The following is a 26,487-nucleotide window of genomic DNA, read 5'->3' as shown; positions in this document are numbered from 1 at the left end:
CCACAGCCTCATTCCTAAACCAGGCTCATGCTCATGAGGACCCTGCAGAGGTCTGGACGCCTGACCTCTAGGGCTGTTTGTGAGACTGCTGTAAGTCTGTGAACTGACAATGGTGCCTGTCTTTCACAATTTTATATTAAAATAGGAACTCCCAGGTATCTGGACAGCAGGAGCTCAGCAGAGGTGATACCACATCAGCACATTTTGGCAGGAATATTCCTTCTGGGTTCCTGTAGCACCTGTTGTCTGTTTCACAGGGATGGCATTATTGTTGAAAGACTATAGTGGGCCCCATGATCCTCACCTCCTGATGTGGTAGTTATGTTTGTGTGTCAACTTGGCTGGGCCTGGTTGAGTGGCTGGGCAGCTGGTGGTAGTTATTCCCCATGATGAGACTGGCAATCAACTCCATGGTGGGATCTACCACAAGCAGCTGAGTAGCTGCCTTTGGGATATGGTCTGCTTCCTGTATATAAGGAGAAGCTTTGGGAATGGTCTCTACCCTATGGCATGCTTGGACCCTGCATGTAGCTGGGTCATTGCTCAGCAGCCTGCTATGCTCTGCCGACCTTGGGACTTACAATGGATTTAAGTTAATGGCCTGCCGTGTGCTTTGGTAACATTGGGACTGTGCCTTTTTACTTGTCAACCTTGGGGCTTCTCAGCCTCAGCAGCCAGCAGCTGTCTGAGTGAAGAAACGCCTCTAGCTCCAGTGGGCTGGGAGCAGGAGGCGGAGCTAGACCCCAAAGTTGAGGAGCTTTCACCCAGCCCCTAGAGCCTGGCACTTGAACTTGGACTTAAAGCCTTCAAATTGTAAGAATAAACTCCTGTTTGTTAAGGCCATCCCATTTGTGGTATATTCTTGTCAGAATGGCACTAGGTAACTGGAACACCTGGTATTCATGCTTTTATATAATCCCCTCCCCTTGAGTGTGGGGAAGATTGCTTCTAACCAATAGTGTTATTAGTGGTTGCCATCAAGTCAATTCCAACTCATGGTGACCCCATTTGCCAGGAGTAGAACTATATTCCATAGGGTTTTCAAGGCTATAACTTTTTGGAAGCAGATCACCAGGCCTACCTTCTGAGGCACCTCTGGGTGAGTTCAAACTGCCAACCTTTTGACTAGTAATCAAGCACTTAACCATTTGTGCCACTCAGAGACTCTGTTTAGAATATAGCAAAAGTGATGAGGTGTCATTTACATGATTATTATGTTATGTGCCATGGAGTCAGTTATGTTATCAGGCAAAGGCAATGGGATGTCATTCCTGTGATTGTGTTATGTTAGATTACTCCATTTTACTAGCAGAGTCACTGTACAAACTGTCCTTGCTGGCTTGAGGAAGTAATTGGCCATGTGTCAAGGACCTGCTGGCAGCCTCTATGAATTACAGCAGCCTCCAGCCTCTAGTCAACAAGAAGCTGGGGCCCTCAGTCTTGCAGCCACAAGGAAGTGAATTCTGCCAACAAGCTGAGTGATTTTGGAAATGGATTTTTCCCCAGTTGACCCTCCAGATGAGAACCCACCCCAGCCAACTCCTTGTTTGCAGCCTTGTGAGACCCTAAGGAGAGGATCCAGCTAAGTCATTCTCAGACTTCTGACCCACAGAAATTATGAGATAATAAATATGTTTTGTTATAAGCTGTTAAGTTTGTGGTAATTTTTACAAAGCAATGAATAACTAATATGATATAAATTAGTTATGCATATGTCATATTTCTTTGGATGGGCAGGGAGCATACCCTATCTTTTTGTCTCCAGTTTCTAGAACAGCACCTGGGTCATAGTTGGTGTCCGATAAACTTTATTAAATGGATATGTGAATGAATTAATAGAAAATATAAGGGCCTGTTTTGATCCTCAATGTTTAGTAAAGGGAACCATTTATGTGTAGCCAGTTAACTAATATTCAATGAGCCCTTGTTAATATATTCAATACTAATCACTCAGGGATATAAAGAATAAAACATGGCCACAGGTAAAAACCTAGGAGTCAAACTTGAGTTTAAGTCCCAGTTCGGACACCTAATATTTCTGTATTAATCTTGGACCAGTTATTTAGCCTTTCTGAACCTCAGTATTACCCACTTAAAATGAGGATAATGGTACCTGTGGTCTGAGGTTGTTGCAAGAAATGTTACTATACTAGATGTCTGCTGCAGGGCCTAACAGATTGTAAATAGTTGCACATGTTAATTCCATCTTCTTATTCCAGTTCCTCATCCAGAAGTTTATAATCTAGCTGTAGTGTCAGGACAAGCATATACAGTATAATAAGAGTGTGGATGGGTTAAAATTAGTGGCGTAGATGCCAAGAGCTGTGGGGATTCAGAGGAGAAATATGAGTGAAACTGGAAAAGTCAGGGAAAGCTTTGTAGGGGAGGTGGAGATTTGACAGATGGGAGAGAAAGGTGAGAATATTCCAGGTCAGAGTAACTCCACAAAAGAAAGTGTAGAGGTAGGAGTAAGCCACAGCATCTTTGTAGGAGCATGAGAAGACTGATCTGGTTAGTCTGGAGTGCTCAGAAATGGAGAAGACTGGAAGTCAAGAAGGGGGTTAGATGGATGACTCCAGAATACAGGGCGCCATCAAGGTTTTGAGTCAGGAGTAAAGGAACAAAGTGGTGTTTGAGGAAAACCAGTCTGGTTTCTTATGCAGGATGGACTAGAAGGAGGTGTCGGGGGACTAGAGGGCTGGAGGAACAGCCTAGTAGAGTAGGTGTTCAAAAAAGAAGGGTGTAGTTAGTAGGCAGGAAGCTACAGTTCTCAGAGAAACATGGGACCCCAAATCTAAGAACAAGATATTAGGCTAGCAGTGACCACGCTGAAGGTGGCAGCTAACAATTCCCAGATCCTGTTGTTGTTGTTGTTATGTGCCGTCGAGTCAGACCCGACTCATAGCGACCCCCCCTTGGGTTTCCGAGGCAGTATTACTATGGAAGTAGATTGCCCCATCTTCCTTCCGAGGAGTGGCTGGTGGGTTTGAACCGCCAGCCTTCTGGTTAGCAGTCAAGTGCCTTAGGCACTACGCTACCAGAGCTCCCAAATCCTAGACATGGTTAATGTCATGCAAAGGACTTGTCCAGAAGCATCCTACCAAGAGTGAGAGGTGCATCACAAGCTCAGAGGGTCTCTCTATACTGTAGAGAAGTCAGTTATATTGCAGGGGCTGCCAGGTCCTCCAGCCTCCTAGACCAACCACACGAGGACTGGACCAGGGGTGGGCATCTGGCCCAGGGCAGCCTAACTACAGGCTGGGCAGTAGAGATGATGGCCTCCTAAGAAGCATTGTATCAGATTCTCTTGAAAATTCAAAATGGCTCTCCAATGAATGCATCATTAGTAGGTAGGGAGAGCAGAAGCAGAGGGAGTCAGAACTGCACTCATTGTAGCTACGGGAGTATCCACAGCCCACGTTGCTGAGTGGATGAGTCCGTCTCTAGGGCCTCAGACCTCGAGTCCTCTTCCTACCAGTTCTTGAGTATACAGAGGCAATATTGCTGAATGGTCATGAGCTCAGAATTGGGAACCAAACTACCTGAATTCAAATTCTTGCTCTGCTTTTTATTATCTGCTGATTTGGGATCACTCAACCTTCACATGTCTCAGTTCCCTCCTACATAAAATGAGAATATTAATAATAGTATCTACCTCATAGGTTTGTTGTGAGTAATAAATGAATATATAAAACATTTATTACAATGTCTGGTCGAAGTGAGATGTATCTATGCTTATTATTACTAGCATTTTGTGAATCTCCAATTCTTCCTATGTGTCCTGGTTGTGCTTCGCATGGTGTTGTTAGCTGCTGCTGAGTAGGCCCCCAACTCATGGTGACCTCACTCACAATGAAACCAAATGTTGCCCAGTGATCGGTTGTAGACCGAACCTATGACACATGGAGTTTTTGTTGGCTGATTTTTGGAAGTAGATTTCCAGGCCATCTTATTCTGGAAACTGCTGACACCTGTTCAGCATCATAGCAACAGAATATGATTGGTGGCTTTCTATGAGGTGCATCGAGGGGGAACTGAACCCCAGTTTCCTGGAAGATTGGTGAGAATTCTACCACTGAACTACCGCTATCCTTACAGTTTCTTCCCACGAGGCCTGGATAAATGGTGGAAAATCCTATTTACCTTATTTCCATGTCAGTTCTTATAATAAACTTTCTCATTACTTGAACTCAATTGATTGGGTCTCTGTTCTTTGTGGGAGTGCTGGTGGCGTAGTGCCTAAGGCATTTGTCTGCTAGCCAGAAGGCTGGTGCTTCAAACTCACCAGCCACTCCTTGGAAGGAAGACTGGCAATCTATTTCCATAGAGATTCCACCTCAGAAACCCAAGGAGGGGTCACTATGAGTCAAAATCAACTTGACGGCAGTGAGTTTAGGTTTTTTGGGTTTTTTTTTTTTTTCTGTTTTTTTGTAAGAGAAGGTGCTGCTACAACGTAAGGTGTGAAAAAAAATTCGGATGAATCTTGTGGATGTTAGAGCAAATCGTAACACTGCTTTGGAGTTTAGAAAAAGAATTAGGAGCATCAGGGCCCCAATAATTAAAACCGAAGTCTTGACTCTAGGGCAAGCAGAACAGGGATGTTCATGAAGCTGCCTTATCTGTAAATCATTGTGTTTTAGAATCCATCCACTTCCTCTGCTCTGGCTCCATACTCGAGAAGCAATTAACTTCAAGGAGAATACCTACGGAAGAAGCAGGTGCTAATAGGCCAAGAAGAGTATTTTCACCCATTAGCTGTTTTATTTATCAGTGTAAAAAATATAAATTCTCTTTCTGAATCCATATCACTGATGAGGAGTGTGACCAGCATTAAAATATTTACCAGGACCCATTCTGGGCCCAATTTCCAAACAAGGTTATGCAGAAGAGTGGTTAAGAGACCTTCAGTTGGACAGGGATCAAAATCCTTGGCTAAGCAAATAGCAAAAGCTCACTAGTCCTCAGCTTTGTCAGCTCTAAAATAGAGATAATAGGATCTATCTCATAGAATCACCAAGATTAAATGATAAAAGGCATGTGAAGGGCTTAACCTGGCACATAATAAGCACATAAATCATGATGGCTATCAAAATGATGGTGATAATGGAAGTGACAATGGTGATATTGATGACCATTAATTCAGGCTTTTGAATAGACACATGAGTGCCAGGTTATCACCTTGATCAAGGTGGACCCTCAAAGGGCCTCAGCAGGTTGGGATCTTTATACACATTTAACTTAGAGCCCAAAAGTCATTTTTAAAGACCCAGCTAAAACCAATAAAAACTTTATTTGGGATCTCAAATCCATTTTGAGTTATTTTCATATATGGTATGAGGTGAGGGTCCCAGATGTCACTCCTTGTCCAGCTCCAAAGCAGTCTCAACTCCTTGGATTACAAGTCACAGGTCACCCAATTCATCCTTCCCCCGTCCAGGATTCTTTCACCCAGCACGTGTGCAAATGGTGCCATTTCTTCTCCCACAACTGAGTTATTTATGGCTCATTTCTTGACTTCAGATGGAGATCAACAGATGAAGAGGGTGATTTTTCTCAAGGGTTGAGTGTGGTCCTACATGGAGGTGGGTGGTGGTAGTGGTGGTAAATTAAGTGGAGACTAGCCCTGAGTTATGGTTTGTGGCCATGCCTCCTCCTGTCCTCCTCCTCACAAGTCCTCCACCTTCCTCTCAGCCAGAAGTGATCCCACCAAGAGGAAGGAGACAGTGGTGTCAGTAGTGGGGGTGGCTGCACATTTTCAGATAATTCAGCTATGTTCTCCTGAAGACCATGGAGATGATCCAGTGTCCCATGGGTCACAGGTCATCCAGCCAGTCCTCTGTTCCCTCTTCCTAAGATGTTTCTTCCTCTCTTTTTCTCATTCACCCTACTCATCCCCTAAGCCCACTTTCTCTGGGAACCTTTCTCTGGCCAACCCCATCCTCTCTACTGGATTATGGTCCCTCCTCCAAGCTTCCATAACACCCAGCTCAGACCCCGATTGGAATACCCATCACACTGTGTTATAACTTCCTCAGATCTCTCTGTTTCTCCCCTTGAGCTCATTCAGAGATAGTGCATGTTTGTGAGTGCGTGTCTTTTCTTTTCTTGTCTTTTTTGGTATGTAGCTATTATACTGCTTGGTACATAATTGGCACACAATATATATTTCTTGAGGATATGAGGAAATGAACCTCGACAGTTTTAGAAGACACCAAGATGAAGAGAGGTGAGGTTCCTGGCTTAAGATCACACGATTGACTGATGACAAGGCTTTGTCTTGAACCTAAGTCTTCTGGCTACAAATCTAGCACTCTTTCCTCTGCACAGATACTTCTGAGTTTGGTGGAGAGAGCCAGCAGTGGCCAAAGTCCCCAAATACCCTGACCATCCACGGGGCATTGGGACAAATGTTGAAGATCATCCCATCTTTTTCCCTGCCAAAATTCTAACTCCCATCTCATCATTTAAAGCAGTGATTTTTATTCCAAGTCTTCTAGGGGACCCAGTCAGGGTTCAGGTCCACACAGAACTCTGTATCAGCCTTGTATTTAGAAGAAGCTAACACCACCGTCTCAGGAGCTCAGGGAGAAACTGGACCCTCGGCCCCAAAGCCCAAAGAAGGGAAAGACCTTTCCAGTGAAGAAGGCTGTGAAGGTATAAATGGGTTCATGGGTGGCAGCATTGGTGAAGGCCACCCAGCCCACCTCATAGTCCAGAGATACACGCACTTTCCGAGGATGCTCCTCCAGGGCCAACCGCGTGGGGAAGGAGCCCAGAGCTGAAGCAAAGCCCCATGCCAGCCTCAATGCCCACACTCCCTCCTCTGGCCGCAGCCGCAGCTCTCCCTTCCGTCGCACATCTTCACTCACCAAACCCACAGTGCAACTACCCCCATGAGCCAATTCTACACTCACCACCCATGTGTGTCTCCCTCCTGTGAAGCCTCCATGGGCGAGAACACAGGTGGCCCGGTCAAAACGCTGGGGATTTTCTGGTGAGTTCTGCCATTTGTAGGAGAACCGAGCCTGCTGATGATCCTCAGACAAGAGGAGCTTGGGGTGGGATGTCTGAGGGTCTAGAGAAATGTGGGCTGTGGGGAAAACCAAAGGACACAAATATTAGCAAGCATGTTATTACCTTCAAGGAAGACCTAAAAACTTCATTGGTACCCACTTGCTATAATTATGATTACCAACAATGTAAGTACTGCCTATGCAGACCAACAGCCTGGCCATCACCTGGTAATGTGTTAGAAATGCAGAGTCCCAGGCCCCACCCCAGACCCACTGATTCAGAATTTTCATTTTAGTAAGATCCCTAGGTGATGTGTGTTCATGTTAAAGCCTGAGAAGGCTGGCTTAGAAGACACAGAGGGCTCAGATACCCATCCTTTCACTTGATTCGGTGTGGCCTTCTGAAAAGAAGTTCTGCTTACTTTAAACTGGCTAACTTCCAAGGCTGTAGATGCCTGCTTTGATCTCCTTTTATCTGATGGCACACATCCTTCCCCTCACCATATTTCAGAGGCTTCAGATATTCTCCCTTCATTCCCAATTTCCTGGCTCCTCACCCCTTACCTCTCAGGGACCCTTCAGACCTGATTACACACAGTCTTTGCTCCCAGCAACTCTCTAGTTTACCTACAGTTTATTCATTCTACTTGAGCAATTTTAAAACTGTCAGAGTCTGAGAACCACTTTTTAACACCAAGAACTTCTGCATACCCTGCCTCATGTAACTTTTTAGTATCCAGAAATGGAAACAAGTCCATAAACTCAGATATATACATGGTAACAGGATTCTTCCAACAGCTCCATGACTCACAAAGGTCTTGGTTGACAGGCTGGGAAAACAATCCTTGAATGGTGTCCATTCAATTCATTCCTTCCCTATCCGTAGGCCACGGTTCTTCTATCATCTATGAAACCATATCTAATAGGGAGTAGATGCTCCTGACAGTGCTAAGAATGTGTTTCTCAACCCAGGTCAAAGGTCCTCTCATCCAGGAAGACTTCTCTGATAGACCTTATCCCAATCGGATTTAATTTTTCTTTTCTTTTCAAGAAAAGAACACATTCAGATTCAGCATATCAGTTTCATACCAGGTATGTGGTATGTGTATGTGCCTGTCCTTTCTTCATGATTCTCCTGACAGTCTTACAAAGGCAATGTATATACATATACATATATATATATACACACACACACACACATATATACATACATACATATATATACAGAGAGAGAGAGAGAGATCACACACACACATGACTATTACAGTGCCCAACGCAGAACCCTGTGAAATTGTCTCTCCTTTTCAATTTTGGACTTCTCATTCCCTACCACTGGTCTGGTGGTTCAAACTCTCTGGGACAAGGGGGACTTGGGGAAGATCCTCATTGTTAAAAAGCTTCCAGATTTAGCTGGTCATCGTGTTCTAACTAGGCATACTTACCTGGCTCATAGTCCAACTCAAAGCAGATTTTTTCTGTAAAGAGGATATAAAGCAGGATGAGATTTAATTAGTCTCACAAATCCTTAGAACATTCAGTGATGAGGAAACTCAAACCAGGAGAAGGGAAGGGACAAAGAGAAGAACTGAACCTGGAACCCACTAGACCACTGATTGTAAACATGAATCACCTGGAGCAATTGCTAAATACAAGAGTGTCTAGGTGTGACTGAGGGTCTGCACTTCTAAGCAGTTCCCAGAGGAATGCTGAAGCCACTGGAGCCCCATTTTAAGAACCAGTGTGACAGCTCTGAGCTGGCAGGGACTATGCCTCTCTTCTTCACCTCTGTATCCTCAGTGTCCAGCATAGTGCCTAGGACATAGTAAATGCTTCAGAAACCTCTGCTTACTGAGTGGATGTTGTTAGTGGTGTCAAGTCAGTTACAACTCACAATGACTCTATGTACAACAGAACAAAACACTTCTCAGTCTTGAACCATTTTCATAATCTTTGCTGTTTGGACCCATTGTTGCAACCACTGTGTCAATCCATCCTGTGGAGGGTCTTTCTCTTTTTTCTCTGACCCCCTGCTTTACTAAGTATGATGTCCTTCTCCAGGGATGAGTCCCTTCTGATAACGTGTCCAAAATTATTCTGGCAGCCCATATTCAGTATTCTTAATACTGAATTCAGTATTAAGCCCCGGAAAGTGCGTGTATCTCTGGACTATGAGGTGGGCTGGGTAATACTGAATTCAGTATTAAAAATACTGAATTCAGTATTCTTAATATATTCAGTATTCTTTGCCTACACCGTAATGCAAATGTATCAATTCCTCAATCTTCCTTAGTCATTGTCCAGCTTTTGCATACATGGCAACTGAAAATGCCATGGCTTGGGTCAGGCGCCCTTAGTCCTCAAAGTGATATATTTGCTTTTGAACACTTTAAAGAGGTTTTTGTAGCAGATTTTTCCAATGCAATATGTTGTTTGATTTCCTGACTGCTGCTTCCATGGGCATTGATTGTGGCTCCAATAAAAAGGATGGATAGGTGGGTTAAGGAGCTCTGGTAGCATAATGGCTAAAGCACTTGACTGCTAACCAGAAGGCTGGTGGTTCAAACCCACCAGCCACTCCTCGGAAGGAAGGTTGGGCAATCCTACTTCCGTAGTGATACTGCCTCGGAAACCCAAGGAGGGGTCGCTATGAGTCGGGGCCTACTCAACGGCACATAACAACAACAACAACAGGTGGGTTAATTCTCATTCTTCTTGGAAATAGTTTTGAGAATAGTCAAAGGCTGGACTTTAATTAGAGTAAAATTTCTCTCACTGCTAGGCCACTGGGAATATCAGGAAGTGGACTTCTGGGAAAAATTCTTCTAGAGAGATTTTGTGGGTGGGTCATTTTGAAACAGGAAGCACCATTCATGATGTCAGTGTGGTGGGGGGATGTTGGCAGAGTAGCCATCTCTCTGACTTTCATTTCAAACTCTCCATGCCCTCTCCTGCTACCATTCCCTGTTCTGGAAAGGGGAACATGGTCCCTACAATGCAATTCAACCCAGAGAACCAGATTAACAGGGTGAAAATGAGGGAAAGGAGAAGGTGGGAAGAGTCAGCTATGGCAGGATCAAGATAAATATTGTTGCTGGCTATTCATTTCAAATACTCGTTATCATAAAAAAATCATCATGAACTATAAATGCTGCTGTGGATTTTTTAAATTATTAAGAATGAAAACAAGTTAATCATTATCTTTTATACTGCTAAAGCAGTTTATAAGAGCTCTGATGGCTTAGTGCCTAAGGCAGTTGACTGTTAACCAGAAGGCTGGTGGTTCAAACCCACCAGCCACTCCTTGGAAGGAAGGTTGGGCAATCTACTTCCGTAGTAATACCTCCTTGGAAACACAAGGAGGGGTCGCTATGAGTCAGATCTGACTCGAGAGTAGTGCATTGAATTGTTGTTGTTTAACACAGTTTATCAGATTTATTTTTTAAATCAGTTAATTCTCGTTTCAAAAATCTTTACCTTTATTATCTCTCCTCATTGTTATATCATCCTGATAAGCAGATTTTATTTTTTTAAAAATCTTCAAATAAGGAAACCAATGCACAGAGAGGGAGAAAGCCTTACGAAAACTCACAAAGCAGTGGCGCATCAAGGCCATTCCTAAGCTTGGGCTTCATGCCCACCTGTGGAGACCTGGGGTCCTCTTACCCAAAAACATCTTCATCTTCCTCTGCAGTGGGAGGGCATGCTGGGGGACATCCCGAATCCTCTGGCCAAGCTCAGCAGACACAGCCTCTGGTTTCCGACACTTTCTGGATTCACATCTAGGGACACAGATATGTGTGGGATCTGTGAGCCACACACAGATCAGCAGGTAATGGCTGTTTTCATTGATCTGATAGGTAAAACCCTCTGGGACAAAGGGAGACCTGAGGAAGATCCTCATTGTTGATGCCTCCAGACTCAGCTGGTTGCCATCTTCTAACTGAGCATGGATACGCCATTTCCCACAGACAGACATACTTCCTCTAGGATGGACCCCACTGCTCACTGTAGGTGCTCTGTGGGGTTGTGTATGGCTGTACATTAGAATGCATTTGGGTATATGAAACCTTACATGTGAATTTATGTCCTTAATGTGAGAATGCTATATAGTTGCATGGCAATAACTAGGCATATGGTGCATCTATGTGTATTTACGTGGGAAAAGAGAATAGAGGAACTGTACCTCTTACCTTATTAGAGTGCTCCTGATATCCTAGGGGAGATAAAGAGAGAGCAGAGATTCAGTTTCTACCCATCCCATTTTCTTGTAACTAGAAAAGACAAGATACCACACTCCTCATCCTGGACAGAAAAGGGACCCACATCTATAGAGTCATAAGTTTTAGGGCTTTCAAAGCTTCCCAGGAAGCATAGAGCTCAATCCCTTGATTTTACAAACACAAGACGGTGGTGTGACGTGCACCTGTTACTTAGGCAAAAATAAGTCTCACACCAAGGAATGTTTCAGTCCAAAATGCTCCCCACCTACATCATGCCTTTCTGATCCCTTGTTGGGACCCCAATACTTATCTCTCTTCCAATGTGAAGGAGTGAAATTAGACTAGAAGAACTTTCTGACAGGTGGATAGTGACACCCTGAAGTTATAGAGAATAGTTTGCATTGGAAATAACACCTGACATTTGTCTGCATAGCCTGCGGTACTTTTCAAAGTGCTATACTCACTTCCATTTTACTGTAAGAGCCTCACAATATCCCTATGAGGTAGTTAAAGAAAGCATTATCTCTGTTTGTTGGATAGTGGGAATGGAGAGACAGAGACCAGGGAGGAAAATAACCAGGGAACACTTGGGGAAACATAGACTAGAATTCTGACCTCTGATCCTGTGACCCACCTTCTATGCGGGATACAGAGATAATTGAGTAAAGGAAAGGTGGCTTAGAAGGGTCCAAATGCACTAAGTCAGAGCAGAGCTGGGGAAAACACAGGTGGAAGTAGGTTTAGGACTCACCGTCAGGAGCTCCCTTGCCGGCTTCTCATTCTTCTCCTCCAGCTCTGCAATCAGAGTGCTGAATCGGTAGATCTCCCCAGTGACCAGAAAGTCAAATTCTTCTTGTTGCTTTAAGATGTCCCCATCCAGGGTTTCTAACTGGGCTAAGAGGATGCTCTTTTGTTCCTCCAGGAATTGGCTCAGATGTGCAAACTCGGTAACTACCTTTTGTCTCTTGGTGGCCACCTGAGTCTGAGGAGGCAGGAGGAGACCTCAGGAGGAAGTCATGTGTCCTCCTTTTCTTTCTCTTTTTCCTTCCTTCACTCCCCGATCTCTCCTGGCCCAGATCTACATACTCCAAGTTTCAATGGTAAAATAAGAGCCCTCCCCTGCTCCTCAGATTTGGAATTGCTTCCTTGGTGTCCTTTCCCATTCCCATTCCATTTCTGGAAACAGACAGCCCCACATTGCCTCAGCACCAGCTTCTAGAACTTCTAAGAACTTCTAAGGGGCACATGGCTTGAAGGAGGTTTAGGGAGAAATGGTGGAGACACCTCTTATGAAGTAAACATTATATGCACAGAGCTAAGCTACTTTACAGGAATAGCCTCAATTAATCCTTGCAGCAATTCAATGAGGCAGTGACTACTTTTAATGTCCATTTCACAGATAACTAAACAGAAGTTAGACAGTTCCTTGGAGTCATATGGCCACTTAGTGTCAGAATCAGGATGCAAACTGAGAATGACTCAGAGTCCTATACAACGCTTTAACTCTTTTGCTTCAGTTTAAGGGAGACAATAGACCCTGAGGAAGGGAAGGGGTCCAGAGTAGGAGTGATGACCTAGATGACCTACCAGGAGGACTTGTATCCTTTGATTTTCTCTTGACTGGATCCATTGAATCTCCTCTCTCTCTTTCCTTAGACATGAAAGACATTTCTGTATTTGTTCCTGGAGAAAGGGAGCATAATATATTTAAGACCGGAAAAGAAACAATGTGTTAAGGGTCTCACCTTGTCCAACTCTGCCTCCAGGAAGAATAACCTAAGGAAAAGAGTCACTCCCTTCATTGATAATGCCAGGGCCTTAATCAACCTGGAGAGTATATTCTCTTTGGGTGTTGCTTCTCTTGCTTTGTCCTTCAAGAATTTTGAGCATAGCCCTCCCTCTTTATCATGAGCCATCAGAGGCTATGACTCATTTTCCCACATGCACTTCTCTTTCTCCAGGTTAAACACTCTAGTATTTTGTTTGTTTGCCTTTGGAAAGTGGTATATGAATTCTGTCCTGAGCTTTTGAACATATGGTATGACTGCCTTTGAAATTATCCCAAGTTTCTCATATGTTCCAAAGGAAACAGGTCCAAATAACAATCCTCCCTTGTGAATGGAATCATTTATATATACGATTCTGAAGAGAAGAAAATTGGATAATATAAAAACAATCAATGAATGATTTTTTTTTAAAATGGTTTAGTCTAGAGTAGAATAAGGAATATATATGTCTGGGTATGTTATTGTTAGGTGCCATTAAGTCAGTTCTGACTCATAGTGACCTTATATAACAGAAACTGCCATGTCCTGCACCATCCTCACAATCATTATGTTTGACCCGATTGCTGCAGCCACTGTGTCAATCCATCTTGTTGAAGGTCTTCCTCTTTGTCATGGACACTCTACTTTACCAAGCATGATGTCCTTCACCAGGGACTGGTCACTTCTCATCACATGTCCAAACTACATGAGACAAAGTTGCCATCCCCATGTAGATATATATGGCCAGGTATGGACACATAAATGTCCATATATATATATATATATATATATATATATATATATATATATATACATTCAAAATGTATCTAGAATTCTCAAATAGTAATTAACTAATTAGCACATACACACATACAGATGCCCACTTGTACTAAAATTTGTACTAAAATGTAACAAACAAAAACAGTACATACACATTTAACAACAGACAAAATTACACACCACATACATTTACATAAGCTGCATATGCAAACACAAATTTATTCATGAACACAGGCATTCAGTTACACTTACACACTCAAATACTCACACACTCAGACCCCCTACCACACTGTACACTCATAAACCTGAAAACATTAATATATACACACATCGTTCATGCAATCATTCCCTCAGAACAAACTCAGACATCCTCAGGCATACCTGCCTGAGACATCACAGCCCCACACACTCATGTTGTGTTTGTTCAATCATTCAACAATCACTTAAAGAGTAACCAAACCAAAACAGCTGCCATGTGTGGATTCCAACTCATGGCGATCCTTTGTGTCTCAGAATAGAATTGTGTTCCATAGGACTTTCAAGGCTGTGACCTTTCAGACACAGATCACCAGACCTTTCTTCTGAGGCACTTCTGGGTGAGTTCTATCTGTTAGTAACCCAGCCCTTAACAGTTTGCACCATCCAGGATCTCCCAACAAGTCCTTACTGAGTTCCTATTATGTGTTGGCCAGAAGTAAACAACATAGAACACACTCAAAACCACAAAACATAAGCATACCATCTTCCATGCCCGGGCGTATTGCCTGGGTGATCGTATAAATAGGGAGAAAGAAATTAGCTTCAGGTAGCCCAAATAACCCACAAATCTGCCCTGATCCTTAGTCCAGCCCAAACCCAGTGGACTCACCCTGGGGACCCTGGGATCCCCTCCTTCCTACCCTGTATGGCCTTGCCGCATCCTCCAGGAAGCGCACAGTGTGGGCCCGGTGCTCCTTGGCCTCCCGGCACACCACGCACAACTGCATCTCGTCATTCTCACAGAAGAAGTAGATCTTCTCTCCGTGCTCTTGACAGATGTCCTCCTCTGCCGAGTCTGGCAAGGACACCAGCTTGAGGCGCTCGATGTTGTCCACCACGCTTGCTAGCTGCCAGTTGGGCCGGAAGTCCCCTGGGCGGAAGGGTTCCTTGCAGAGTGGGCAGGTTGGGGGCTCCTCTGGGTCCCCACCTGGGATCTCGCAGTAGCGGGTGAGGCAGCCATGACAGAAGTTGTGGCCACAATCAATGGTAACCGGCTCTCTCAGGGTGCCTTGGCAGATGGGGCAGTTGACCTCATCAGCCAGGCTAGTCACAGAGGCAGCAGCAGCCATGTTGGTGTTGCTGTGTAGAGTCAGGATTCAAACTCAATCCCTGAGTTTGCCCTCTCTCCTTGGGTGAGGAAGGAAGGCTGGGAAAGAAGTGAGGACACACATCACACACTCACCTTGTGCCTCCTGGGCACAGGGCCAGTCACAGGCACATCTCAAATATGCACTGACACCCACGCAGTCACACACACAGGCATGACCACATGCAAAATCACCCACAAGAACAAAACTCCTACTTGCACCTCTGGCAACAGGTGGTGTTTGGTCCTTCTCTTTCAAAGCAGGAGACACACACTCAGAACAGAAGATGGAGAAACAGCAGAGGAGGATGAGGAAGAAGGGGTCACAGCAGTCCAGAGATGACCTCTGTTACTCTCAAGACCTGTACCCATGACCTGGGGCTTACAGTCTTTTCCGTTGGAGACACAGTAACAGGGAAGTGGTGATAACTCAACTGTCTGCTGTCTAAAGAGAGATATTTTTACTTTTGGGGGTCAGGAGGGGAGAAGGGAGACTGGGTCACAGAGCAGTGATGCCACCCAGCCTCCCTCCAATATGACCAGCTGTTTCCAGGGAGATTGAGATATCAGCCAGCCCAGTGCTCTCCTGTCAGTGTGAGCACTCAGATAAAGTGTTGTGCCTGGGTGTACATGGACAGGCATCGTCAATGGTGATGCCCCACCTGGCATACCATAGTCTCTAAATGAGGTTGAAACATACCCTGCATGGAGAGGAAGAAGGAAGAAAAACAGTAATGATCAGCATGTATTTCTGATCCATAATAATCATACAATCTTACTTATTCTTCCTGCCTGTTCTATGATATAGGTACTATTAGGATCTCCATTTCACAAATGAGAGGCTCATTGAGGTTATTTAACTTGCCCAGGGTTACACAGCAGAAGGATGGGTGATTATAACTTCCAGGCAGGTCTGTGTGTCTCCAGAGCGGTGCTGTCCATTAGAAAGCTAATGTGAGCCACATACACAGTGTAAAATATTCAAGTAGCCATGTTTTATTTTATTTATTAAAATTTAGTTTTATGTTTTAAAAACTTTTATTGTGATTTGGGTGAAAGTTTACAGAGCAAAGTCATTTTCCATACAGCAGTTCATACACATTTTGTTTCATGACATTGACTGTAATTCTCCACAGTGTTAACAGGTCTCTTCCCACTTCCTCCCCTTATTTACCTCTTCCCTGTGTCCTTCCCTCTCATGCACTCCTGCCCTCCTTCCCAAAGCTGTCTTCCTGTGCAAACACTGTCCTTCTGTTCTCCCATGATTGATCATCAAGTAAAAAACCAAAATAAATAAATAAATAAATAAAACTCACTGACATTGAGTCAGATCTGACTCATAGCAACCCCTCCTTGGGTTTCTAAGGCGATATCACTATGGAAGTAGATTGCCCAACCTTCCTTCCAAGGAGTAGCTGGTGAATTTGAACTGCCAGCCTTCTGGTTAGCAGTCAAATGCCTTAGGCACCAGAGCTCCTAATAATAGCAGGTAGGATATCATCCCAGTTGCTGTCAAGTTGCCTTTGACTCATGGCAACTCCATGTATTTCAGAGTAGAACTGTGCTCCATTGGGTTTTCAATGGCTGATTTTCTGGAGTATATTGCCATACCTCTCTTCAGAGGCCCTCTGGGTGGACTTGAACCTCCAACTTTCACTTATCAACCAAGCGTGTTAACCATTCTCTCCACAATAGTTGAAATGAAAAAGGACAGAAAACGGGATGCTGGGCTGAGTGGCAGATGAGTGGATGAAGGAACTGTGGCTGGAAGTGGCAACTGGATGAAGACCATTGTCTTGGCTTGGAGTGTTGTACGAGCCCAGGGCTTACAGCGGGGAGACTTGGTTGTCCCCAGCCTTGCTGCTTTCTAGCTCTGTGGCCTTTGGAACATCACTTTACCTTTCAGTTTACATTTCTTTCTCTGTAAAATGAAGGTAATGATACCTGCTCCAAGATTGCTATCAGAGCTGAATGTAACAACATGAAAACACTAAGCTCTAGATAAATGTGGCTGATTTTGTTTACCTTCTGACTTATTGAGTCTTCTAAACTTTGTTTGTCAACATGAATCAATTGCCTTTGCCCAGGTGGAGTTTAGATAAAATCAAAGTCCAGTGTGACCCAAACTCCAGGTGATGGGGAGAGTTAGGAGTAAAGAAAATACTAGCCTAGGGAGATGAGATGAAGCAAGGAAAGGAAGACAGAGGAGAACATCCGATGAGCAATCTCAAGTCCCCCTTGAGTCTCCGGAAGTCAGTTACACCCATTCCAGTTTGGACTTTGCCTCTGTGGGCACACCTCATTGCCAGGAGTTTATTGCTCTCACCTGCTCCATCTGATAGGAAGTGCCCCCTCCTCAGTCTTTCTCACCCCATTGTGGGAAAGGGAGGGATCCCAGGAAACCCCTTTTCCCTGTGACATCACATCATGCTCTGTTCCCCACCCCAGGGCCTGGAAGAAGCCACAATAAAACCGTCAGGAGAACAAGCTCTTGGGGCTGTCATTGGGAAATGCTGGGTAATTTGAAATGCCTTGGAGTTTGGACCCACTTGGCTGATGGGTGGTGGCCTGGGAGAGAAGGGCCCTGAGAATGCACAAGAGGTGGAGCCAGGTGGTTTCCCATCCTGACATTCTTGCCTTTCTCTCTTGGCCTCTTATTTCCTTTCCTTCAGAGACTCACTTAACAGTGATTCAATTCCAGGGAAAGGGAATTTTTGTGTGGACGGAGCCAGAGGCCTGAGGTGACAAACTGGACAAAGAAGGCACTGTGATGCCCTCATCCCCCTCCCAGCAGACAATCCATGAGGGGGCCATTTGTCCTGCCTGCACAGAGCCCCTGGAGGATGCAGTGACTGCCAGCTGTGGACACGCCTTCTGCCAGCCCTGCCTCCCCCTGTCCTCCCAGATGGGAGCCCACCACTCCAGCAGGGTCCTGCTCTGCCCCCTCTGCCAGCAGAAGGAGCAGCCGGAGAGCCTCCTGGTCCCTTTGCCCCTGGGCCCTCTGGGGGAGACCTACTGTGAGGAACACGGTGAGAAGATCTATTTCTTCTGTGAGAATGATGCGGAGTTCCTCTGTGTGTTCTGCAGGGAGGGTTCTGCCCACCAGGCCCACACTGTGGGGCTCCTCGAGGAGGCCATTCAACCCTACCGGGTAAGAAGAATGACTTTACCTTGGGCTTGTTTTGTGCAGGACAGTGTCCTGACAGGTTTGCAGAGAATGGGGTGGGGATCTGGATGAAAGGGACCTTGGAGTGGTAGGATGTATTGGTGTTGTTATTAGCTGCCATTGAGTTGGCTCCCAACTCATTGTGACACCCTGTGTTACAGAGTAGAATTGCTCCATAGGCCTTTCTTGACTATAATCTGTACAAAAGCAGATTGCCAGAGTTTTGTTCCACAGAGCTGCTGAGTGGTTTCAAACCTCCAACCTTTAGGTTAGTAGCTGACTGCAAATGGCTTGCACTACCCAAGCTCCTCTTAAGACTGTAGGGTTACTCAGGAAACTCCCAGACTAATGGGGGGACATGGTTCCATTTGGCTGTGTGGGAGTTTATGGTCTTGGGAGAGCTTCAGTTCCAGCCCTCAGAGGACTCCTCCCACAGTGATGAAGCTGATCCAGCCACTTCCCTGTAGGCCCCAGAGTGACACATGGAAACGTAGCCTTGACTTCACTTCCTATGGAAGGAGAGCCCAGTGCAGAGTCGGGGCCTCTGCAGACTATGGGCAAGATGCTTGGATCCACCTGAGATACAGGATTTACCTGAACCATTGGGGGTCAGAGGGAAGTGAGGGGAGGGGAAGGGTAACCTGGAAGCACTGCTCTTCTTTTAGAGAAAGAAAGGCCTTGTATTTCAGAAAGACCTGCCTCACATGGTGTGCACACAATGAGATGGGAGACAGAGGAGGTGACTGCTGATGGGCTGGAGTTGCCAACCTTTCAGTTAGCCAAGAGCAAACTGTTTCCACCACCCAGGGACCTTCTTGAACTTGTTGTTGTTGTTATTTGCCATCGAGTTGGACCCAACTCATAGCGACCCCTCCTTGGGTTTCCAAGGCAGTATAACTACAGATGTAGATCACCCAACCTTCCTTCCGAAGAGTGGCTGGTGGGTTTGAACTGCCAGCCTTCTGGTTAGCAGTCAAGTGCCTTAGCTACTACACTACCATCTTGAACTTAGTAGGTGATTAATATTTGTGAGTTGAATTATTAGTTCATCCATGTCTTCCTCCCATTCTTCTCCCCATAGGATCGTCTCAGGAGTCGGCTGGAAGCTCTGAACATGGAGAGAGATGAGATTGAGAACATAAAGTGTCGGGAAGACCAGAAGCTCCAAGTGCTTCTGGTAAAAACCACATCGTTGGCCATCTTCTTCCTGGGGAAGTTTCTTAACAGACTCTGGGGAAACTTGCTATTTGGTACCCATCACAGGGTTGGGAAGAACTGGCAAACTCTTGTCAACCACAGAGCTGGAAGTAGTTCTGACATCTAATCTAAGATGGCTATAACACCCATTTTTTACAAAGCAGAAAAATGAGCTTCAGAGAAGTGATGCTCTCAAGGCTACACAGCAAAACCCAGGTTCATGATGAAATGACTAGAACCTGGGTTTCTTGACTCTTAGTCGATTGCTCTTCTCACCCCAGCCTGCCTACAAGTATCACCTTCAGATAGGAAGCTGGAGGTCAGAAGGTATATATTAGTGCCTGAGTCCTCGTGCTGACCACGACACTGACCCGGAGCACAGTGGGCTGATGGTGTGGTTATTTATGGCTCTCTCTCACTTTATACATGCTTCAAAATGATCAGGAAGACATACACAGTGAAGGAGTTTCTGGTGCCCTGACTAGGGAGATAGAGTTTGGGGACAGGACAATCTCTCCAGCACCCTTCAACTCCCATCAAATTATGTCCTGCAGATGGCCTCCTCAATAGCCAAGACAGACAAACACTATGTGCTTTTCTGCTAAGCTGTGTTGACTAACCACAGCTTCCTTTCACCTCAGCTCCTCTCTAAGAAATGAATGTGATCATCTCCACCTAACTTTAGGGAAGGTATGGTAGGGCTTATTGTTGCTCTAGTAGCATAGTGCCTAAGGCACTTGACTGCTAACCAGAAGGCTGGCGGTTCAAACCCACCAGCCACTCCTCGGAAGGAAGGTTGGGCAATCTTACTTCCGTAGTGATACTGCCTTGGAAACCCAAGGAGGGGTCGCTATGAGTCGGGGCCGACTCGATGGCAAATAACAACAACAAACAACAACATGGTAGGGCTAGCATAGTATTGTAGATGTGGAAGGATTTTTGAAAAGTTCAACATGGCTCTGAGAGCATGAAGTGGCATTATTACCATTACCATCTTTAGGTAAGATAGCACAGCCTTCATCATTGGAAACTTCATCCTGAGTCCCGTCTACTTCTATCATAGTATTATATGAGAGAATGAATCTTGGAACTAGTTACTTGCTACCCCTCTTAACCTATATGAAATATGTGGATGATCCTCCTGGAACCCAGCTCTGTGAGCACCTCCCTAACCATGCCTGTCTTTCTAATCCTCCCAGACTCAGATTGAAAGCAAGAAGCATCAGGTGGAAGTAACTTTTGAGAGGCTGCAGCAGGAGCTGAAGGAAAAGCAGCGACTCCTGCTGTCCCAGCTGAGGGACCTGGAACAGCAGATCTGGAAGGAGCGGAATGACTATAACGCGAAGGTCTCGGAGGAAATAGCCCGGCTTGGAGCCCAAGTCACGGAGCTGGAGGAAAAGTGTCAGCAGCCAGCAAGTGAGCTCCTGAAAGTGAGAGACATCCCACCACCTCATGGGATAGGGGAGAAGCTCCACAGAAAGGGGTACTGGGCTGTGGGTTGGAAGATGTGGGCTGGAAGAGAGGGAGGAAAGAGAAGTGGAGATTACCTCTAATGGGAGGGATTGGTGGTTATCTGGTTCCTTCAGTCTAGACAGGTTAAGGAGACACAGACCCAGAGAGGCTGGCTGGGTGACTCCCCCAAGTCACACACTGTGGTCATGTCATGGGCTTTGGAGTCACACAATCTTGGGTTTGAGTGTTGATTCTCCCAACTGTGTGACTTTGGCTAGATTCTTAACCCCTCTATCCATGGGGGTAATAATAGTACTTCCCTCATAGGATTGTTGCAAAGATTATAAGGAAAGATCCATGTGAGATGTTTAGCGTGGTCCCTAGCATATTGCAAGAGCTCAAGAAACTGTTGTGATGGTCATTATTCATATTATCCAGTTCCACAGCAGGTCTGGCTGACAACTCAAGGCTGGCCCCTGCTCTCTACAATCTGTTAATCATTGAAGCCTTTATCACCTAGGATAATGCTGAGACAGAGAAACGAGCACAAATGAACTGCCTACACAGTGCCAAATTAGTAGGAAATCACAATGTAAAAGAATGATCTAATAAGTAGGTAGTTAAACAGATAGACTTCTCTGGAGGAGGAAAGTTTGAGCTGGTATTTTAAGGAAGGAAGGGCTGTGTGGAATCCCTGAGGGGAAGGACGTATGGAAACTAAGTGTATGTTTTTCTTTTTCTTTTGTAGGATGTCAGATTCAACCAGAGCAGGTAGGCCCCACTCCACAATATTGCCTCTTTTATACACATTGAGACTGAAGGCAAAAACTCATGGCCCCCACACAGGAATGGGTACACAGAAAAACAAGACACTCTGTTAGTTAACTGTCTCATTCACTCACACAAGAACACCCAGACACACTAATGGTTAGTGTTTTAAAGGTTAATTTTATGCTGATTGGTATTTGGGACCCATCTCCCCTCTCCCAGAAATGAAGTTATAAATAATAATCATGTTTGTAGACTGACCTTGAAACATTGATTTAATCTATGAAAGTGTAAAAGTATTAGTACTAGCATAGTTAAATGTAATTCTAAGGGGAAATATTTTCTGTAGACTATGACAAACATGGAAACTGGGAGAACAGAGAAGCTTTCTATTCATCTTTCACTCAGTGCCTCCTTTTTCCTCCCAGAAGCTGGTAGGCATTTTAAATATATGTTACTTTCCTTTTCTCCCTCCTGTAAGCATAAGCAGTCTGCCCTGGGATGAGAAAAGACATAAGGACTAGGAATACTTGTCGTCTGCTGTGTGCCCATTCATGTGGAGAAAGGGGCTAAATCACCAGCCACTCCTCGGAAGGAAGATGGGGCAATCTACTTCCGTAGTGATGCTGCCCTGGAAACCCAAGGAGGGGTCGCTATGAGTCGGGTCCGACTGGATAGCACATAACAACAACAACAACAACAAGAATCAGGAAGAGTGCCTGGGTGGGCGAAAGTTTAAAGTGCTCAGCTGCTAACTGAAAGGCTGGAAGTTAGAGTCTACCCAGAGGCATCTCAGGGGGAAAAAAAAAAAGAAGGCAATCTACTTCTGAAAAGTCAACTGTTTGGGAGCTCTGGTAGCATAGTGCCTAAGGCACTTGACTGCTAACCAGAAGACTGGCGGTTCAAACCCACCAGCCATTCCTCAGAAGGAAGATGGGGCAATCTACTTCTGTAGTGACATCACCTAGGAAACCCAAGGAGGGGTCACTATGAGTTGGGTCCAACTCGAAGGCACATAACAACAAGAATCAGGAATGTTTTGATCCAGCTTTTCAGAGTCTTAGAGATTTAAATGTAGAAGGGCCTTAGAAGTCTACTAATCTGACCAAGAAATGGGGGCCTAGAGGGTGAAGTGCTTGCTTAAGAGCTGAGCTGGGAAAAATCCAGGTTTTTTTTAATTTTAAAAATTTTTTACCACAAATGTGTTTTCTTCCATCTCTCTTTTTTTTCCCTCCTCTCCCTCTTTCCCTTAAACAGAACACAGCTCATATTAAAAATAATTTAAGGGTATTTGATGTAGTAGTGCCTAAGGCATTTGTTAACCAGAAGCCTGGCAGTTCAAACCCACCAGCCACTCCTCGGAAGGAAGACTGGGCAATCTACTTAGTAAAGACAACTTACTGCCGTCAAGTTGGATCTGACTCATAGCGACCCCCTTTGGGTTTCTGAGGCAGTATCAGTACAGAAATAGATTGCCCAACCTTCCTCCCAATCCATCGAGATACCATCTCGGAAACCCAAGGAGTAGTTGCTATGAGTCCAGAAGGACTCAATGGCAATGAGTTTGGTTTTTTTTTTTTTTTTTTTTTGGATTTTTCAAATTATACCATACTTCCCTCTAGAGGCTAATAGGGGTAATGATCCTTGCCCCTCCAGCCTCACCAAACCAACAAAACCCAAACTCACTGCCCTCAAGTAGGATCTGACTCATAGCAAAGGGTTTCCCAGGTGGTATCACTACAGAAGTAGATTGCCCAATCTTCCTTTCAAGGAGTGTCTGGTGGGTTTGATACCATCAGCCTTCTGGTCAGCAGTCAAATGCCTTAGGCAGTATGCCACCAGAGGCTCACATAGACCTAAATATTCTCTTGAAGTACCTGCATTTAATTCTTGATGAGTAGCTATGATTAGTTCCTTGTAGGTCTAATTGAAGTTTCTCTTGCTTTAGTAGCTATACAGTCCCAGCAAAGGTAAAGAGATGATGCTCAATCTAATCATTCAGCACAGACCCCAAGACCATCCTTTAGTCTGATTTGACTCTTGTTTGTTCTGTAACAGAAGCTCTGGTGGCACAGTGGTCTAGGCATTCAGCTGCTAACCAAAAGCTTGGTGGTTTGAAACCACCAGGTGTTCCATGGGAGAAAGATGAGGCAATCTGCTTCCATAAAGATTTATAGCTTTGGAAACCCTGTGGGGCAGTTCTAATCTGTCCTGTAAGATCACTGTGAGTTGGATGGCAGGGGATTTTTGTTTGTTTGGTCTGTAACACCAAATCCTTATTTTGGGAATTTGGGCCTAACATGCTACCAAACTTGTCTGCAGGTGTGAGACGAAGACTTTTGTGAGTCCGGAGGCCATTTCTCCTGACCTTGTCAACAAGATCCGTGATCTCCACAAGAAAATACTCCCTCTCCCAGAGATGATGAGAAAGTTCTCAGGTAAAGGGGAAGGAGGAACAGCTTTCCTCATCCCCATTAATGACCCTTCTCCTTTCCACCCATCTCCACATGTCCTGCCTTCAAAACCAAGCTCAAGATATCTCCCTCCAGTAACCCTTCCCTTGCTGATGCCACAGCACTCAGAGGACCATTCCCTAGCATCTTCTCTGTTCCCCAAGGGCAGGTACTCTGTGTCCTAACATTGGAGTGACTGTTCAGGAAAGTGAGGACCTCTTCTCTCCCATCAGACCGCAGCAGACACCTTCTCCTGTCCCTGCCCTTACATTGTACCTAGGGCACAATGCCCTTGGAAGTACCTGAAATGGAACAAGTTACAGACCTTTCTTTCTGCTTTCCTCAGAAAATTTGGTGCTTCATCTGGAGACAGATTCAGGTAAACAGTTTGTGGGGGTGGTGATGGTGGTGGTGGTGGTGGTGGTGGTTTGGGAGCTGTACATTCATCATCCATTCATTCAACTCATGGCAGCAAATAGTAGTTACATGCATGAACTCTGGAGCCCCTTTGTGTGGGTTCTTATTCTAGTTTTTGCTAGCTGGGAAACACTGGACAAGTTTTTTAACCATTTGGTCCTAAATTTCTTCACCTATAAGAAGGAAAAAATAATAGCAGCCATCCCATAAGTAACTGTGAGGAGTAAATGAACTGATACAGTCAAAGAGCATAGTAAGTTCTCAATTAATGTTAGAGATTTGTATAGATAATACCATTCAGAAATATTTATCAAGCCTTTGTTTTATGCCCAGCACTGTGCTGGATTCTTTATTGAATTGAATATTGTACTTTTATTATTATTATTTTTAATAGCCTTTACTTTTAAATGGTTGTGCAATTTAGAAAATGCTTCCACAAGCAACAACTTACTCTTAAGAGACACTTAAAATCAGCGCTTCTCGATTTAAAGTGAAGACAAATCACCTGGAGATTTTGTAGGTTCTGCTTCAGTAGGTCTGGGATGGGACCCAAAATTCTGCGTTTCTAACAAGCTCGCAAGCAATGCGATCTGGAAAAGATCTTACAGCAGCATTTCTGGAGCAGGATGAAGAGCTGTTGTCCCCTGTCCTTACGTAACAGAAGGGGGAAACTGAGATTTAGAGAAGTCAGGACAATGGCAGACTGAACAAGATCAACGCTCTTCCTGGCTGCCACGCACACTGTCACCTGCAATAGGGACATTATTGGTTGCTGCCAGCCTTCGGAGTTCTGGTAGCATAGTGCCTAAGGCACTTGACTGCTAACCAGAAGACTGGCAGTTCAAACCCACCAGCCACTCCTCGGAAGGAAGATGGGGCAATCTACTTCCGTAGTGATACTGCCTCTGAAACCCAAGGAGGGGTCGCTATGAGTCGGGCCGACTCGATGGCACATAACAACAACCGCCAGCTCTGTTAATGTTCATTATCTCCTCCCTCTAGGGGGCGTTACTCTAGACCCTCAGACCGCCAGCAGGAGCCTGGTCATCTCGGAGGACAGGAAGTCGGTGAGGTACACCCGGCAGAAGCAGAACCTGCCCGACAGCCCCCTGCGCTTTGAGAGGCTTCCGGTGGTGCTGGGCTCCCGGGGCTTCTCCTCCGGCCGCCACAGCTGGCAGGTGGAGGTGCAGCTAGGGGATGGCGGCGGATGCACGGTGGGGGTGGCCCAGGAGACGGTGAAGAGGAAGGGGGACAGAGGGCTGAGCGCCGACGAGGGCATCTGGGCCGTGATACTCTCGCACCAGCAGTGCTGGGCCAGCACCTCTCCAGGCACTGACCTGCTGCTGGACGAGATCCCTCGCCACGTGTGCGTCACCCTGGACTATGAGGCAGGCCGGGTGACCCTTCAGAACACCGAAACAGGGGCGCCCATCTTCACCTTCACCACCTCTTTCTCGGGCAAAGTCTTTCCTTACTTTGCCGTCTGGAAAAAGGGCTCTAGCCTCACTTTGAAAGTATCTGATAGGTGGTATAGAGGAGAAAGCAGTGCCCTGGGATCCAGCTCTGCCCCTGGCCAGCCGCGGGACCTTGGGCGTCTCATTGTCCCCAAGTGAGGCGGGAGAACAGCTGATCTTGGAATCGCGTGCAGCTTTGTGGTTGATTTTATTTTGTGCCCTTGAAATCCCTGACATCTGAGTCCTCCCCATGATGCCTCAGCTTTTTCTGCATCTCTGGCTAGGTAGGCTAGGCTGTACCTAGGATGCCAGCAAAGCCAGGAGCCAGGGAATTGTTGGGGGAAAAAAACTTCCAAAATTGAAAAGAGAGAAAAAAAAAAGCTTCAAAATAATCATGGGAAAAATCAGAACTTTGTTCAAACCCCAAAACCAAACCCACTGCCATGAAGTAGGATC

The 26,487-nt window shown here is 45.3% G+C and overlaps 2 protein-coding genes across 2 annotated transcripts; one reads left to right on the top strand and one right to left on the bottom strand.

Annotated features, from left to right (window-relative positions):
• Window positions 1–6,572: 6,572 nt before the first annotated feature.
• Window positions 6,573–15,107, bottom strand: TRIM10 (tripartite motif containing 10). Its single transcript, XM_007951426.2, has 7 exons — window positions 14,679–15,107; window positions 12,821–12,916; window positions 11,985–12,215; window positions 11,204–11,226; window positions 10,677–10,792; window positions 8,456–8,488; window positions 6,573–7,090 (listed from the first exon to the last, which is right to left on the bottom strand). The coding sequence occupies exons 1-7, from the start codon at window positions 15,105–15,107 to the stop codon at window positions 6,573–6,575; spliced, it is 1,446 nt and encodes a 481-aa protein (XP_007949617.1).
• Window positions 15,108–17,894: 2,787 nt separating this feature from the next.
• On the top strand, window positions 17,895–26,190 carry TRIM15 (tripartite motif containing 15). The gene is made up of 7 exons (XM_007951472.1): window positions 17,895–18,275; window positions 19,372–19,467; window positions 20,687–20,917; window positions 21,688–21,710; window positions 24,030–24,145; window positions 24,507–24,539; window positions 25,580–26,190. Exons 1-7 carry the CDS (start codon window positions 17,895–17,897, stop codon window positions 26,188–26,190), a joined length of 1,491 nt encoding a protein of 496 aa, XP_007949663.1.
• The last annotated feature ends 297 nt before the right edge of the window (window positions 26,191–26,487 follow it).

This window comes from Orycteropus afer, unplaced genomic scaffold (assembly GCF_000298275.1).
Source record: "Orycteropus afer afer isolate SDZICR_OR568_19922 unplaced genomic scaffold, OryAfe1.0 scaffold00294, whole genome shotgun sequence".
Taxonomy (NCBI): Eukaryota; Metazoa; Chordata; class Mammalia; order Tubulidentata; family Orycteropodidae; genus Orycteropus; species Orycteropus afer.
The sequence above is the reverse complement of the archived record's forward strand: the minus strand, read 5'-3'. Positions and strand labels throughout refer to the sequence as shown.

Bases quoted from the DNA above. Each gene is read 5' to 3' on its own strand.
- TRIM15 (XM_007951472.1), top strand. From the start codon at position 17,895: ATGCCCTCATCCCCCTCCCAGCAGACAATCCATGAGGGGGCCATTTGT. The intron at 18,276-19,371 runs GTAAGAAGAATG...TTCTCCCCATAG, and splicing joins AGGCCATTCAACCCTACCGG to GATCGTCTCAGGAGTCGGCT. The intron at 21,711-24,029 runs GTAGGCCCCACT...ACTTGTCTGCAG, and splicing joins GTCAGATTCAACCAGAGCAG to GTGTGAGACGAAGACTTTTG.
- TRIM10 (XM_007951426.2), bottom strand. From the start codon at position 15,107: ATGGCTGCTGCTGCCTCTGTGACTAGCCTGGCTGATGAGGTCAACTGC. The intron at 10,793-11,203 runs GTAAGAGGTACA...CTGTGTCCCTAG, and splicing joins ATCAGGAGCACTCTAATAAG to ATGTGAATCCAGAAAGTGTC. The intron at 7,091-8,455 runs GTAAGTATGCCT...TTTTCCCCACAG, and splicing joins TGAGTTGGACTATGAGCCAG to CCCACATTTCTCTAGACCCT.